Genomic DNA, 17,045 nt, shown 5'->3' on the forward strand with positions numbered 1-17,045 from the left:
GAGCAAGCCACAGCTGAGCTGTCTGGAGACAGCTATCCGACCCTCTCCCAAGTGATCCCCTTATTAGAGTGCACCAAGGTTGTTCTCAGTCGACACTCTACCGATGAAGCAGGATCAGTTGCCTCAAGCCTCATACAAAGCATCAAGACACGATTTCCAGATGGGAAGATGTGTCTCCTTCTAGCCTTGTCAATGTTGGTGGACCCCAGGTACAAGGACGGGTGCTACCCTGGAGAGGCAGAAAAAAAATGGGCATGCACACTCCTGACGAAGGCCGTTGAGGAGAGCGCATCAGTGGACGAGCCTAGTGATGCAGCCGCCGAAACCAGTGGAGGCATAGGAGACTCGTTAGGAGACACCCTGTGGGATGTATTCACCAGTCTTAGTTCTGACACGCACCAAAAGCCAGGCCACGAATTCGCTATCGAGGCTATCGAGTACCTGAAGACACCCCTCCTTGCGCGCACAGAAGACCCCTTGGCATGGTGGAGGTGCAGGGGAAGACATCTGTACCCATCCCTGGTCCGTGTTGCCCGTAGGTATCTCTCGATACCAGCAACCCAGACTAGGAGTGAAAGGCTTTTCTCAAGCGCAGGAAGCATCGTGAGCTGCAGGAGGGAGCTCCTCCTCCCTGATCATGTGCAGCAGCTCGTGTTCCTTCATGAAAATCACTGACTTTTCTTGTACTAAGTTTTGATTTGTGCATGAGCTTAAGTTTTGATTTGTGGCTGCGTTGCAGTGAAAAATAAATGGTCGGTGAAGTGACCACTGCATAACTTTTGCTAATAATTTTTCCTACAACTTTTCGAATTATTCGCTTCGAAAATATTCGAAGCAAATTACTATTCGCTTCAAACTAAAAAAACACTATTCGCACATGCCTAGTTGGGTAAAGCATAATGTAATATGGCAAGCAAAGAAATGTCTAGAGCTTAAGATTTTATTTTCTGGCACTGAATTATAAAATCGGACGTCAGACTATAGTCACAAGCAAAGAAAGTTAACCTACAATAATCAGCAATGCAGAGATGCTGCAACACGTCAGTTGTTTCTCCTATGCCATGCCGGTGCAAAGCAGTGAAGCCACGCATCTGTTCGAAGCAGCGAAGCTTGACGCAAGAAAAGAATTCTGAAGATATTATTCATAATTTTTGGATATTAAATAGAACTCAAATATTTTAAGCTTTAATGTTGTGCCGCAAAAAGAATCGAATAGCAAACCTTATTGCCAATTATATGAAGTTTTAAATCTTTGCACACCTCTAGTCAATTATCATTATATTATTTAATGCGCAATGAAACTATACCAAAATATTTTGGGGGTGTCCCCCTAAACTTTTGTGCGGGACTTTTTCACCGCAAAAATAAACTGCATCACCGAATGCACAGCTTCCACCAGATGCCAAAGATGCCAAACTAACCATAATCTTAATAAAAAGCTATGAGCAATTTTTGAAAATTTTCAGTGAAAAAAAGGCGGCGTACAGAGCCCTTGAATACATGGAGCTGAATAGCGCCAGTTTTCAAGAACAGGCCTCACTTTGCCATTAAAGGTTTAACAGAAATCAATTATTATTTTTGAATAAGATAGCGGTTAGTTCTGAAGCACTGGCATCTGGTCTGGACTGCTAGCACTACATTTGAGTGGAGGCTGAACATTCGGCGAAGCGTCATTCATTTTTGTGGTGAAAAAACCCCTAGCCATTTTTTTTTTTTTTTTGGGGGGGGGGGGGGGGGGGGAGGGGATAGAGCAACACTAACATGTTGTTTTATCGTACCCTCTTCAAGGTGTCTAGCAAATCATTATTTTGAAATTCCCCGACTTTTCCAGGTTGTCCCTGACGATTTCAGGTGAAATTTCCTGACCACTTTAGATGCGTTTAAATATGAAAGACCATTCCAACACAAGGCATTGAGCATGGAACACTGTGAGTATAATTTTGCACGTGCTTAATCCAACTTGCATATACCGAAATATTCGGGTTCGTCGAGTCCGGATTAAACGAGCACTTTCTTGCCGCCGACATTCTCAGTGAAGAAACCACTTCCGGAAACACAATGAAAACACGACGCTCAACCACACACATCAATAACCGAATGGCAGCATGGCTGCCAGATGCACACTTTCGGATTTAGATTGTATTGGTGTCTCCGTCGTTCCCATTTGTTAATAAATCTAGTAGCTCTAACTGGATCTAGCCTAGTGACGCACCCTCAATCCAATCCTATTCAATCCGACGCTTGGACTGGATTTGTGGGCTGTTCCCTTTGCACCAGGTAGCACACTCTACATCGGTTGAGCAGTGCCCACGCTCCACTCTAAGCAGAATGTATTGCCTATTTTTCTTCTCCCAAGTCCTCAAGTCTTTGCTCGGGGCACTCGATAGCGTTTCCGGCTCATTTTCCCTGACTGGGCTCGCTTTTTGACAATATCCCTGACAATTCCCTGATTTTTCCTGGTAATTATTATTTCCCTGACAATTCCCGGTTTTCCCGGTCGCTAGACACCCAGCCTCTTGCACCTGCACGTTTACATTGTTCCGAAGGCAAAGGTATATAGAAATTGTTTGGCGGTCAAGCGCCACAAGAAGGCCATCTGCGTGCATAGATAGATATACTTACCAATCGAAAGGCTGTCGTTGCCCTTCAGTTCTTCAGGGTGGTATGCCCTTTGAGTTGCAGTCTGTGAACTGCCATCCTGCATTAAAGTGAGATAAAAGGAATTCTAAAATGCAAGCTATAAATAAAAAAAGCGAAAAATTAGCAAAGTTGATTTTAAATTCAAATTTAGATGTACTACCCACATTATCTGTGTCAGAAATTCTGATTTGGTTTCTTAGTAAAGTTAGTTTGGCAGTTCGAAGATGATGAAGACAGCTAAACACTTTCAGCATAATCATCATCATCACCATAATAATAATAATATTTATTATTATTACTATTTGTGTGCCCAAAAACAACCACGAGGTCTTCACCTCGGTGCACAAACAGGATACATGAAAAACAAAAACACAAACAAACTTAATTTACGAGACCCAACTCTCAAATCACAAAGTGGCAACAAAATCTTCCACTTGCTCCTAGAAATTCTAGAAACTGCGGTCAAACCATACATTTGCTGCCTCATGATCATTTACAAGAAAGGTCCCCGATTTCGTCCTGTCTTCGCTGCTTGGGTGCATCGGTGAAATTTTTTGCAGTTGAAAAAAACCGTTCACCCCGCGTCTAGGTCACCACAGCACCTTCACTACTGAGAAGCAGCGATGAATGCCGACACCCTTGTTACATTTCTACGAGTCTTGTTGTTCGTGGCACATCTCGGCCAGTCACGGCCTACTATGCTCTAGCTGCATGCTAGACAGCTATCAGCAAGGTTACAGCTAGAACACGCATTTGGCTAAATACTCAACTAGATATGTCAATGAAGCTGCAGACCGTAATCAATCATACACTTCTATTGCACTCATTATTCCCATGATGAGCTGTAGCTAACTTATGGAAACCAAAGCCATAAAAATAAGCTCGCATCACATACTACTTCAAGATTTTGGATTACCATCAAAAGTTATATTGAAGCGATTTTCAAATAGCCCATTATTCTATACAGTATTAGAAAACAGTGCATATATGCACGAGCCTACTTGGATGCCCCTGTGAGCAGACTCACATTGCATATGACGTATGTGACAGTGTCTCCCTGCTTCAGCTTCTTGCCTCGTTTGCTGTTGAGTCGAAGCGCCACTTGGACGTGCGACAGGTTCTTCTTGTCCGGGTAATCCTCCGGGTTTTTTGTCAGTTGCTGTCACGGGTCAAAGAAAAAGGTCAGCGTGAAAACTGCTCATGCGAGAACTACTCCTCCACTACAGTTCTCGAACGCAATACAGTATAGACCACTTATAACATAACTACTTATAGTGCAGGATCGGATATAACGCGGCTTTTTTCAACCACGGGTCTGCCTTGCATACAACTGCATGTAATTACATACCGCTTAAAATGCAGGCATGTAGAGTGAAATACCGGTTATAGTGCGGTTTCTGGAACAGCCCGCCGACCAACCGGCGCAGCAAGCACGCTTCCCTGTGCAACACCAGATAACGGCGCAAGCGGCACTCGTGGGGCAAGGATGGCAAGGAGGTTGCGCGGAAGAAGCGAGAAGCAAAGAGAGAGGCGAGAAACGAATGACAACGCAGCGAGGTGCGACAGACACACGCACGCACTCAACTCCAAAAGTCCCAATGAGCCACCCAAGCCTCTCACCCTTTCGATTTCACCCCCTCACGTGAGTGACGCAAAACCAAACTCCTTTCTTACACCGTGCACAAAACGAAGGCTGTTTTGCTTCTTGCAGCTTGCTGGCTTGCTCTCACATCTGATGTCTGGACCGCGTCAAGCATATCCCACAGAAATCGACAGTTCTATCGCCGATCTGTCCCTGTCTCTCAAGCCCAAGATGGCCAAGAAATGACAAGCCCTGTCTCTCGAAACTAAATAGAGCATCATTAAAGATGTCGAAAGTGGCATGAAGAAAGCCTCCGTCACGGCCAAGTACAACGTCGCTGACACAACCGTTTCCACTGTCTGGAAGAACCGGGAGCAGGTACGGAAGTAGCTACAGCAAGATTCTGCGTCTCTCTCAAGAGGATTCGTGCACCAAGGTATGAAAACGTCGACGAAGCCCTGTTTAGGTGGCTTTGCGAAGTGCGAGCCAATAACGTCCCAGTGAGTGGCCCGATGCTACAAGCGAAGGCTAGGTCCTTTGGAAATTTGTTCTAACACGAAGGCTTCAACCCCCTCAACGGATGGATCAAGCGGTTTAAAGACCACCACGGGATTAGCTGCAAAGTTACCTCAGGCGAAAGTGGGGAAGTCGACGACACCAGTATTCAGGTGTGGTTTCGCATTCATCTAGAGGCAATGCTTTTCGCGTATGCAGACAAAGACATCTATAATGCCGATGAAGCTGGTCTGTGCTACAATATGCTTCCCGATTGCACCTTTGCGATGAAAGGTGAACCTTGTTCCGGCTGCAAAGTCTCCAAGGAACGCGTCACGGTTTTGTTTTGTGCAAACATAGACGGCACCAACAAGCAGCACTTGTTTATCATCGAGAAACAAAACGACCCCGTTGCTTCAAAAAGCGAGAATGTCTGCCTGTGGTGTACACAACAAATGGAAAGGCCTGGATGCACCAAGAGTTCTTTGCTAGTTGACTGAGAAGTAAAAGCCACAACCATCCAGTAGTGTTTTCGCAACGCAGGCCTTGTGCACTATGCCGGGAATTCTGAGGACGCCAATTGACGCAGTGATGCGATTGACGAGGAGGTCGGCGCAGACGACGTATGGTCCGACCTTGTGGAAAACCACTTTGTTCCTGCAAACGACACGTTTCAAAACTATGCAGATGAGGATGACGATGACTGTTATCCGTAAGGACGCAACCACTGATGAAGCTATTGTTGCAGCGGTGTAAGGTTCTGGGACGAGTCCACCCGGAGATGAATCAGACAACGACGAAGAGAGCACGCCGAAAATTTCAAGTCAAGACGCACTGGAATTCTTACAGACACTGAAGGTTCGCTGTGTGCAGAACTCCTTCAGTGATGAGGTGTTCAAATGCCTCAGCGTTATGGAAGACCGGGTCGTCAGCAACGCTGTTAAAAGGCAGCGCCAGGCAAAAATCACTAATTTCTTTTAAAATGCGTGATATGCTTAAGAGAGAAGTGTTCTAGTCTAGTGAAACAAGAGCTTTCCTCAGACTGAGCTCTATTTTTCATTTAACACAAAATAAATAGTTTTACAAAGGTAAGTTGCCTCATGGAGTTCTTTGACCTGAAAAATTTATATTTTGGTCATAGTGCGGTACCGCTTATAGTGCGGATTTTCGCAACTCCCATGACATACATTATATGCAGTCTACACTATATACCTAAAATCAATAATGCGAAATAGAAATCAATTATGAAACATTGATTTAAAAATTTGTAGAAGAAAAAACTTTCAGCCTCTCCACTTCGGTGAAGCAGGAAGACCAGCGAGGCTGTACGCTCGTCACGTGTGTTTCTTCTTCGTCCTCGTCTGTTTTGCACGCTATTTCCTACAATGGATTCCCACCAGCTCGCCCAACTATCCATTCTTCTATGATAACTGGAAAGGTTGCCGCCATCTATGAGCGACGGCAGCAACCAGATTGGTTGTCTGGTTGCCGCCGTCGCTCATAGATGGCGGTAGCTGTCCAGAGTTTTGTGAAGTGTGTCAACATTTGTTTGGTACCGGACACAAAACTGGGGAAACTAGCCCCTAACAGCTCCGCTGTAAAAAGAAGCTTGAGGTACACCTAAGCACTTATGGGTAGTGAATGTGAAAGCATGCAAGCCGCTCGTCCGCTCCCTTTTTCGTCTGCTGCATACTTTTCGTCGCCGGTCAGCACGTGTGCTCCCCTGTGACCTTGGACGCTCCATGTTAACGGCGCGCTGATGGACACGCAGCGCCATAGGGTGAGTGGTCGTGGAAACTGACAAGTGCAGCGGCCAATGGGAGCCCCGTCGACGCGCGCCAGCCAATGGAACTGAAGAAAACTAGGTGCCGTTTTCGCGCTTCAAACTGACGACGCCAGCATTAAAACTTTTTTCTTCCTTCAGTCTCCCAGACTTCAGAGAATGACTGAGTCAGAAAAGAGGATATCCCCCTCTGCCCCTCACAGTTCCGGCCTTTCATGTACACCTCAACCCTCTGGGTCAATGATAAAAATGATTATTTATTATTATTACTCTTCTAAAACTAAGAACTAATCCTTAGAAGCTTGACTACGGGCGTCAGCTACTAAGTAAAGAAGAGGCTGAGGGCACCGGTCTAGAGCACATGCACTTTTTTTGCGAAAGAGGAGATTAAGACAAAAACATAAAAAAGAATTTTTGACCACTCAGAAAAAAAAAATGCACACCTTGAACCTGCTTAAGCAAAATTAATGGTGATAAAAGAGTATCCTCGATCAACAAAAGATTGTAGCTCTAAGATTTATTGCTTTATTGCCCGAAAGACTGCAGCTCACCTTTGTGACGCAGAAGTCGGAGAGCGGCAGCGAGTCCCCCTGGATCTTGGCAGCGAGCTGCATCAGGTACGAGTGGATCTTCTCCACAATGTCTTCGCGCGAGTTGTCGGACAGGAGCTCGTCGATCACGTACCTATTCGGGATTAATAAAACAAAATTTGACTTTCCTTTTCTAGTACACCATAGAACCTGGTCGATGCATTCTCGGTTATTATGTTTTCTCGGATGTTACATTCCTGCTGTGCCTTAGTTCCCTGTTTGCCACATCCAAAAAGTGCAACGAGACACGGCTGGCAGAATATGTTGGACCAACCTCGGTTTGTGCTGTCCCCCTCTTTCCCTCTCCCAGTTGCAATTCTTGACTGGGCAGGCATGAATTTGAGCATAGTGGCTTTGTTAATGGCGTCCGTGCTACAAATCTGCGAAGAGTGATTTTTCAGTTCTAAGCGAATACGAATCAAATAGTTCCCTTGTTATGATTAATTTAAAATCAAATTGAATATTTTCGAAGCGAAACAAACAATTTGCAGCCGTCAATACAGTCGTGTTGGAAAACTCTCGAGACTAGGGAACAAAACGAAAGGACAAACAATAAAAAGTCTAAAGGGCACTCTACCATGATCATTCTCCAAATAATTTTTACAATTACTCTTATTTAAATACAGCTGTGTCTCATTAACAAGAACACTTCCGTTTTCAAGAAAATTCGTCTATGACAGTGCCAATACGCACAATGCGTTCTAGACATAATTCCAGGTTTCTAGCCCTCACACCTGCAGTCTCCAGCTGCCCATGGCATAAAAACATGTTGAATGCGCATCAAAAATGAGTACATTACGAAATTGTCCGATCCGTCGTACGACATGCCGGTTTTTCATGCAAGCCGTCTCAGAAGTCAATGTTGAATCCGACAGTCTTCGAAGAAAAACAAAAAACAAAAAAAAAACATGCAAAAGATGACGGGGAATGCATGCATACAGTTTTCGTTTGTTTTTGTTTTTTTTAGTCTAAATTAACAAATGTATCGCAGCATTTTAAACTTTGAAATACGTACTTAGAAAATATTTGAAGTTGCCGAATAGTCCTATTTGATTCAAATTTAACATTACCGTATAATCGCGTGTAAGGGCCGCACCCGTGTAAGAGCCGCACCCCCGTATTTAGGACAAAGTATTGCAAGAAAAAAAATTACAGAAATTATTCGCGTATGCGCCGCACCCCTTGTTTTTGAGGCGCGCCGACTGTAAAGCCACGTTTCTATGAATAGATATCGCTAGGTGGCGCTAGCCACCGCCCGAGCACGTAGCGGCACATGTCCGCATCCCCGATATTTGCTCTCCACTCATCCGTATCACCGTATGGCATAATGGCTGTCGACCTCGATCGTGGTCAGCCGCACTGTCGGGATGCATTTATGTTGCGGCAAGGCATTGAGAAAAGATAAAGAATATGTCAGGTTCCGTGGCAAGCGCGAGAAATGGGGATTCAGCGGGCTCGGTTCACACATGCACTCAGGTTTTCGAACGCCACTGTACGCTCTGGGGAGGTTTCCTTTCGTTCTTCGATTGGTGTCAAAGCGTCGCGATTTGTCTGTTTTTTTGCGCAATCTGAGAGCTACGGGCAAGTACCACTCCAACAGTAATATGCGATTCAAGCCGAAAGTTGCCGCGCATGCTATCAGGTACAGTTGAACCTCGATTTAGCGAAGTCACCGGGACCCAATAATTATTTCGTTAAATCGGGAACTTCGTAAAGTCGAGAAAGACATTCTTCGGGATAGGCTGCGCGGGGAATCCAAATTTGTTTGTTAAATCGGGAAACTCGTAAAATCGGGTTTCGTTAAATTGAGGTTCAACTGTATGGCAAAAAAAAAAAAGTGTATTGCGCAGTATGTAAACTAATTAAATCTGACTGACGATTGAGTCTGGATTCCGGAGTGAAGGCGTTTCCGACCAGTGCAGCCGAGCGCACTCATGCACGTTAATTTTGGAATGTGGGTACAGAATTTTTTATACTCCGTGTATGGGCCGCAACTTGAAAATTTGCTCTCAAATCGGGAAAAAATAGTGCGGCCCTTACACGAGTTTATACGGTATTTGCTTCAATATTCAAAAGTTTTGAATATTCGCTGAACCATAGTTTGTGTGCAAAATTGGCTTCAAAAGTGGCACTCATCCGGTCATCAATGTTGCCAACACCACTCTCCGACACACTTCGGAGAAGCAGTATCAGATTTAATAAGGGTCTTCTGTAGACTTTGAATGCGATTGTGAGTTTAAGATACAGTAAGATGATTCTTAAAGGTAGACTGTCCACCTGGCATGTAACGCGATTTACAAAAGTGATGTTTTGTTTTCAGTATACCATAATATGCCAGGCAAGCACCCACTCAAAATTTTGAGGTAATAGCGAAAAAATGGGGGATGGGCACTCATCCGGTCATCAAATTTACATATCAATGTACTGCGCATATCTTCTCAAATCTTACAAATTTGGGAATGGGCGCTTAGTGTGGAATGGGCGGATGCACGGTATTCTACGGCAGTATAGTATTGCTTACAGTGCGGCTTTTAGCAGCTCCTGTGATATACATTATAAACAGTCTATGCTGGTTGCATTCACTAAATCTTAAATTGTTGCCTTTGCCACATAAACCACATTGCATGGAATAGCTTGAAGACCAGTGATATCTGATTCTTTTCTGTTGCTGTAAATTATTCCCGATTTGTGGAGCAGGCTCAGAAGCATCAGTTCTCATTATATGAGAACTGATGTGGCATTACCGTCGTTTCTGTGCCTCCTCCTGAATAAGATTCTGAGGATTTTAATGTCATTTTATTTTACAGCTGTCACTGTTAAATATAATGCTTTTCACTTTCTATGCAAAATAAATATGGTGTCAGCTTTCTTCTTCTGCAAGTGTTGTACAAATATGTTTTGCAAAAGCTGAGCATGGTTGCTGTTACTGCATGATGCTCAGGAAACTTGGAAGCACAAACAGACACAGACACAAAGAAAGGGACAAAAACAAGTGCTTGTCTGTGTATCCTTCTTCATGTCCTCTGTTTTGCACTTGCACATTTCCTGAGCAACAGAAACCAGCAGACCTGAAATCGAAACTTTTGCTGAGAACACAAAATGCGGTGACCTACTTGCCCGAAACCACAACAAGGACTGGTGTTATATTGGTTTATAGACTACTTCACAGATTTGTGCGGCAAAAATAATTTCTATGAATTAGAATGCAGCCAGTGGTACGAAGCTGCCTTCTTGTTATGCGGAGAGCAAGCTCGTCTGCTTCTCTTGCAGGGTTTGTGGCGACGTCAGAACGCCGAGCTCCGATTGGTTCTGAATGAAGGATAGTGGGTAGACCTCAAGGCAGCTTGCTTTGAAGTGTGCCCACTATCCTTCAGTCAGAGCCAATCAGAGCTTGGCATGTTTCTGACATTACCGCAACTCCTGCACAAGAAGCAGACAACTTACTCTCCGCATAGCTTTGCTATAGCTTTGACCCTCAAATTTCTGCCACAAATAGCCTTCAGTCCCAGACCAAAAAATGACTTAGCAGAAAATTTAAACTACGAAAGAAAAGCATAAAAGGAAGAACAAACACGACGACCAAATGATTTTGAAGTGAAATGTAGCAAGGTGGTGAGTTGGGAGAGTTGGTGTGCATAGAACATGGTGATAAACAGAGCACAGGAGGCAAGGACACAGTAGAAGGAAACAGTGCTCGTCCTGTTTGTTTTCTTCTGTTGTGTCCTTGTCTCCTGCACGCCGTTCATCACCATGTTGACGTGGAATATTCTGCAACTTAGCTCTGGAATGGGAATGCCGAAATTTACCGCAGCATTGCCATCCGACTGTTTCCGGTTCTCAGTGCTCACTAGTGAGGTACAAGTGCACTCACTCTCCTGTCTTCCTGGCGAGTTCCGACCAATCTCGACGCACCACGTCGAGTCCCTTGAGCTGCTTGGTCGTGGAGACTTGACCATTGGGTCCGACGGAAACGACGAGCGCCGCATACTTCTTCTTCTTCAGCAGCAGCATGGACTTGAAGATGCCGTCAATGTCGATCTCCAGCTGCTTGTACAGTTTGTTGATCTCCGCCTTGACCTGCGATTTGGCACGGCATTCGTCGACGGCACGCCTCAAACAAAACTGCCACTGCGGGGAGCGTGCAACACGTAAAGGCCTGTCCAAACAGGATACTACAAAACTCACGACTCCGGCAAATCGTGCCGCGCTCCGCTTCCGGCCGTCGAAGGGAAATTTCCCTCCGTCAAAGCTCCCGGGGGGAAACTTCCCCCCGTCAAATCTGCCCCTCGCTTCCTCCACGGCGGCCTTGCTCTGCACATCACGTGGGTCCGGAGAGCCACTCACACGCTCTGTTGGCTGTCGGTCAATCGCTCAAGGCCTCCGCTCACAATACGAAACCGCGTCGGACGCCATCACGACGAAAGTGAATCTTGACAAAGAAAGCAGATCCGAGGCGGGCGAAACGCACCCTTCGACGCAGGAATGTCCCAAAACCACCCAAAGCCGGACCCCCCTGGACTTCGAGCCGAGGCGACGGCGGTACGCGAGGGCGTTGGCGAGGTGAGCCAGACGCAGGTGGCGTGTGACGTCAGAGAAAAGTGGAGGAGGCAAGGAGAGAAGTCGTGATCGTGGAAATTTTCACGGCTCCTGCAAAAATTTTTGCGACTCCGACAAATCGTAAAAATAGAAGCGTCTGCTTCGATTTTCACAATTTGTCGGAGTCGTGCGTTTTGTTGTGTCCTGTTTGGACACCCCTTAAAAGGGCCACGTCACTCCCCCTTGGCAGCACACTGGAAGTGGCACCAACAGCATGCAGATGCACCGTCTGCTCCTCCATGTTCCAACGAGACTGCCGCGTTCATGTTTTTTCGTGACCGCGTTCCTCGATTTGACGCCAGAGTAAAGGCTTCGTACGTTAGTATTCGAAAACCTACCTGCAGCCAGCTTTCCAGCGATTGTGTTCTCGCATGATTCATCCCGCACGACTAGCTTGTAGCTTAGATCCAATTGTGTCCTTACAGCGTAACTGGCAACGACGGTAACTCGGTTCCATCTTTTTCGTGTATCTTTGTCTACGATGTTCGTGTGCTCGCCGACGATCTGGCAAGTACTATGGAACGACATAGTGTCAACGAGTGATTAAATCAATGTGCTTTTCACTCCTCACTTAATCAGATCGCCCTTGGCTCACTGGAGGATTGAGCTCGGCCTACTGGGAATGAGACATGCAGCTAAAGCAAGAACAAAGGCAATGAGCGCGTTCTGGAGGCCAGACATTAGAAAGAGACGTCTTGCTGTTCTCATCCTGCAAGTACTCATGACCCCGAATGTGCTAAGGCAGTGGTCGGCAACCAGCGGCCCACGGGCCGGATCCAGCCCGCGAGGTAGTATCATACGGCCCTCAGCCTCCCGGTAACCCCCCCTCCCCCCCTACGCAGTCAGCTAAAGAAACAAAAAAAAAATAAAGTTGACTAATTCGCTGCCCGTCTGCGAGCAGACTTTTTCACGAATGAAGTGCATAAAATCCAACTTCCGCTCACGAATGACTGACGAGAACCTCCACAATGTTTTGCGACTCGCAGTTAGCAGCTTGAATATGGATGTTCGTGGTTTGGCGAGCGCAGTTCAACATCAGAAGTCTCGCTGAGAGGAGTCTCTAGGTTTTCGTGGAAATGTCGTATCTCATATTGTTTGTCGTGAAATAAAGAAACTGTTCATTCTCGATTTATGCACGTCAATGTAAGTTCGTGCAAGCGCTTTTTTTTTAACCCCCCCCCACTTCAGAGGGTACACAGAGGTCCTAGTGGCTTACGTATCTTGATAAGAACTGTAAATATGCGTACCTTGTTTCCCAGTTTGGAAACTTCTTTCAGGTCCCTGGAGTTTGTGTTGATCATGATGGAGTCTGTGTCGCCATAAATGACGTCAAGGCCCATCTGCACAAGAGGAGAAAAATGATTGGACTCCTGCCAAACTCCCCTGAACGAAGTGTCCGTCCTCACGGTGTTTTGGAATTAAATGAGGCTCCGACAGATGCATTGATTGATACATTTTATTTAAGGGTGTGCGAATATTCAAACTTTGAATACTTCGCAAATAATGCTTTCTATTCGATTCGCTTCGCTTCGCACTTTCGCTGTCCAAAATGTTCGAGTTTTTCGAATACTTCGAAAACTATGAAGAACAAGGAACTCGCTGATTAGTGTCAACTCGTGGTCGAGTACTCCATTTTGTTGTTGAAATGCGCACTATGGTTTCGAGCTTGGCGAACCCAAAAATCCTACCTAAATACTTTTTTTTTTTTTGTATGAAGCACTGGAATGTTATTTGCATGAGGTAGTGCAATCTGTCCTTTGCTTGCCATGATGTCTGGATTGCGGAGTTGGCAAAGTGGTTGTAGCGCAAACCCTGCAATAGGTTCGATAAAGGACTACGATTTGCAACGGCACGTGCATCATCGCAATGGACCACACAACGTTTTGGGTGTTTGCCCCAACGTCGTGTATTCCTTCCTGTCCACGTTCCTTTTTAGTGTAGTGGAACCATATATTTGCGATTTAGTTCCTACAGTCACTACAAAAGCCAAGGTGCTATGAATTCAGATATGGATTTACAGCTTATTACCTCGGCTATCGGCGATATCTGGCTCGTGTTACTTTCCGCTTGATTTTCCGGTTCATCAGTTTGCCAGTATTCCGTTTGTTAATTATTTCTACCCGTTTTCACTGGTAAAAGTAAGACTTGCTCCCCCCACCAACAAAAAAAAAAGTATTCTTAATTTATTAATGTTTTTGTGACACCCTCAATGGACAGAACTATTGCACACAGAAAAAGATGGCGCAAAGTCAGTGCGGCTGTGCGGCGCGATTGCACGTTCTCCAACTCTGCTGTGGCCTGTCGACCGGGCTCTGTTTACGTTCACGTGGTTGTGTTTACCCGCGTAAAAAGAAATTGCAGAAAGACGCAATCTTTGTCTTTGTGTTGTGTCTTGCTGACCCGCCACCGCTAGTGTACTTTCGTTTACGCTCACATTGTTGCGCTTGTCCGCGATGCGATCTCCGACTACGATGTGGCTTGCCGACCCACCTCCACTTGTGTACTTTCATTTACGTTCTGTAACTTTACTCCTCGAATGGTGTTTTTCGACTGATATTTTATTTCATCCGTTTTTATCAGTCGCATCAGTGACATTTTCTTACTGCAATAAAAGCAACCTTTTCAGAAATGTTTGTTGAAAAAACTAATTTCAGTTGTGATTTAATTAAGCATTCTTGTTTAATTCACATCAAAGAGAAAAATATTTCTTAAAAAACATGTTCTTATTCGAAAGTACTATTTGTATTCGAAAATATTCAATTCAATTCGATTCGAAAGATTTTGATATTCGCCCAACTCTAATTTTATTGAAAAAAAGAACGTAGGCTCATCCGTGACATTGCATTTCTTTTTAAAAGCCCACCTCAACCAAAATAAATTCTCCATTAAAAAAAAAAAAATATATCCTCGATGATTTTTTGTTATTGCCAAAGACCAAACGATAAGCTACATCCAAAAGACAAAAATAGTCTGTAACCGAACAATTTTAATGCAGAACTGCATTCTAACAGAAGCTAACTCAGAATTCGCATTTACCCACGGCGTGTGTGGCACGTCACGTGACCTTGCATCGCGCCCCTCAAGTCCGAGTCTCAGTATCACGCAATGTCATAGAGCCAACCGGCAATGTTGGGTGTCGAGCGACAACGTTGCATCATGCGGCCACGCAGCGTGGAGACGGGTCACGCGACTCCACGTTGTGACATCCCGTGACATCACGTCGTGGGATGAGACCGACCTCGCTCGACGCGACGACGTCGCTAGGATGCCGATAAAAAAACATTGCAAAAGCCCCATTGTTTCCTATACACCACAATTCTACATCTGACAGTATGATTTAAATATCAAAATTAATCCTCTTCTGAGGACAAAAGGATAGGAACAGATACCTTCTCGACCAGCTCCTTTGTCTGCATCAAGATCTGGAACGGGAAAAAAAAGCAAAGGGCAGATCACGTCATGCTCGGCCGACGACGTGGACGGCGAACAAAGTAGCGTCACGTCTGAAACTTACCTCTCGTCCTCGACTGGTGATGAGGGCAGCGAGGGGTTTGGCAAAGAACCGCGACTGGGCGAACCCCAGGCAGCCGTACATGCTGTTGGCCGTCAGCTTGAGAGCCTTTTGCCGGATGTCGTACTGGAACCAGAAACTTGCGGGGTCAGTGGCCTTTCTCCTTCGGGCGACGTGAGGCACGCGTTCATGTTCACGCACCGAGTTGTGTCTAGTATCGACAGTTCTCTCGTTACTATTATTGTATATACAAACTATCAGGTTCGAATAAAATGCGAACGGCGGAGCGCGTGGCATTCGATACCTGCTGCGCATCCTAGAAGCAACTAGAAATTCACAAAACTGCGAAGTGGAAAGAGGGGCTATGGGGGTATGCACGTCGGAGTAGCCGCACACCCTCGCAGCCCCCTTTCCATCTCATGGTCTTATCGGTTCCTCGTTGCCTCTAGGTAGTGCAGCGTGTATTGCAGGCCACGCGCTCCACTCTTCGCCTTTCATTCCTACTCGATAGTACATCTATAGCGCAACGTCTATTGCTAGTTATAATTTTGTTTAGATGTGCGTAGAGTCGAGCTCGGTAATATCAAGCCTGTTATATCCCACTCGGGTATTTCGAATTATTCTTCATATCGAACAGTCCAAACATCCCCTTGAAAATCACATGTAATAGTGTAGGAGCGTTGTTTTTCTCTATCAAACTCCCATAGCAGGAACACTGGATGTAGCGAACTAAAACGGCCGCCCGTCGCTTCTCCCGCGATCAAATTGCGCCGGCCGCGAGAACATTGCTCGCGTTGCGGGGCTGGTAGAGCGCCAAGCCAGCATGCGCGCACGGGAATATGCAGCAAAAAAACAGTTGTAAAAAAAAAAAACAAAAAAAAAAACGAGGAGGATAGCAAAAACAAGGCAAAGGGGAGGTGCCCACATAGGGAGGGCAGGGAGTGCCTGCTGTTGGAACGGTAGCATGCGCTCTTTCCCCGAACACTGCTGTCGCTGCACAACCCCTTAGACTCTAAATAAAATTTAAAAAAAAAACAAAAAACTTTTTAACCTTTCCACTTTTGTGAAGAAGGAAGTCCAGCAAAGCTGTACTACGGTGGAAATGAAGTATTTATAAATGTAAGGATTAAGGTGTGATTGGGTAATTGGTTATGTGAGAACCATATTGTCCCCGGTTGTCTTTGTTATACCACATCAACCGCCGAAGGCCGAGGTGTCACTAGTCATTCCTCACCACGTTCAACCTCGGTAGGTGCTCCGGTACGGTTGGGTACTTGTAGCCATTCACGGTCGCGAACCGGAACACCACGCCTTTGAGCAGGGAATCTTGGCATGTTCTGCACGCCGGTTCTTTGTAGATGTCCGCCAACTCGATATACTGCCGCAACGCGCACGTGTCCGTTTCCCGCCTCCTCTCGTCCAACACGCCGCCGATCGTGGGTACGTCTCCGGCAAACCAGAGTCGGTCGCACAAGGCGAACGTGACGCCAAACGAGTTCTCGCGCCGTTATCTAGTGTCGCACAGGGAAGCGAGCTCGCTGCTCCGGTCGTCGGCGCGGTCGGCGGGCTGTGCCAAAAACCGCACTATAACCAGTATTTCCCTTCGCGCGCCTGCATTTTAAGCGGTATGTAATTACATGGAGTTCTATGGGAGGTGAACCGGTGGTTTAAAAAAACCGCGTTATACCCGGTCCTGCACTATAAACGGTTACGTTGTAAGTGGTGTATACTGTATCTTTTTTTTTGCTTTTCTTTTTTTGCTGGCCGATATTAGTGAGCTTTATTTTTGGCCGCTTGCTTAACTTTATTCTATGGATCAACTGTTTTTTTATGCGGCTCGCTTTTTCC

General features: G+C 45.7%; 1 protein-coding gene across 1 annotated transcript in view; it reads right to left on the minus strand.

Moving 5' to 3' along the window:
- LOC8040571 (DNA polymerase alpha catalytic subunit) overlaps positions 1–17,045 on the minus strand; it is a 165,697-nt gene that overhangs the window by 68,154 nt on the left and 80,498 nt on the right. The window contains exons 25-31 of the mRNA XM_029966821.4: positions 15,201–15,323; positions 15,076–15,108; positions 12,934–13,026; positions 10,962–11,167; positions 7,052–7,184; positions 3,668–3,799; positions 2,623–2,698 (exon numbers count right to left, since the gene is read on the minus strand). Coding sequence (XP_029822681.2) covers positions 2,623–2,698; positions 3,668–3,799; positions 7,052–7,184; positions 10,962–11,167; positions 12,934–13,026; positions 15,076–15,108; positions 15,201–15,323 — 796 coding nt within the window. The remainder of the gene's footprint in view (positions 1–2,622; positions 2,699–3,667; positions 3,800–7,051; positions 7,185–10,961; positions 11,168–12,933; positions 13,027–15,075; positions 15,109–15,200; positions 15,324–17,045) is intronic.

The sequence above is a fragment of the Ixodes scapularis genome, unplaced genomic scaffold, assembly GCF_016920785.2.
Source record: "Ixodes scapularis isolate PalLabHiFi unplaced genomic scaffold, ASM1692078v2 PGA_scaffold5__190_contigs__length_132052651, whole genome shotgun sequence".
NCBI lineage: Eukaryota > Metazoa > Arthropoda > Arachnida > Ixodida > Ixodidae > Ixodes > Ixodes scapularis.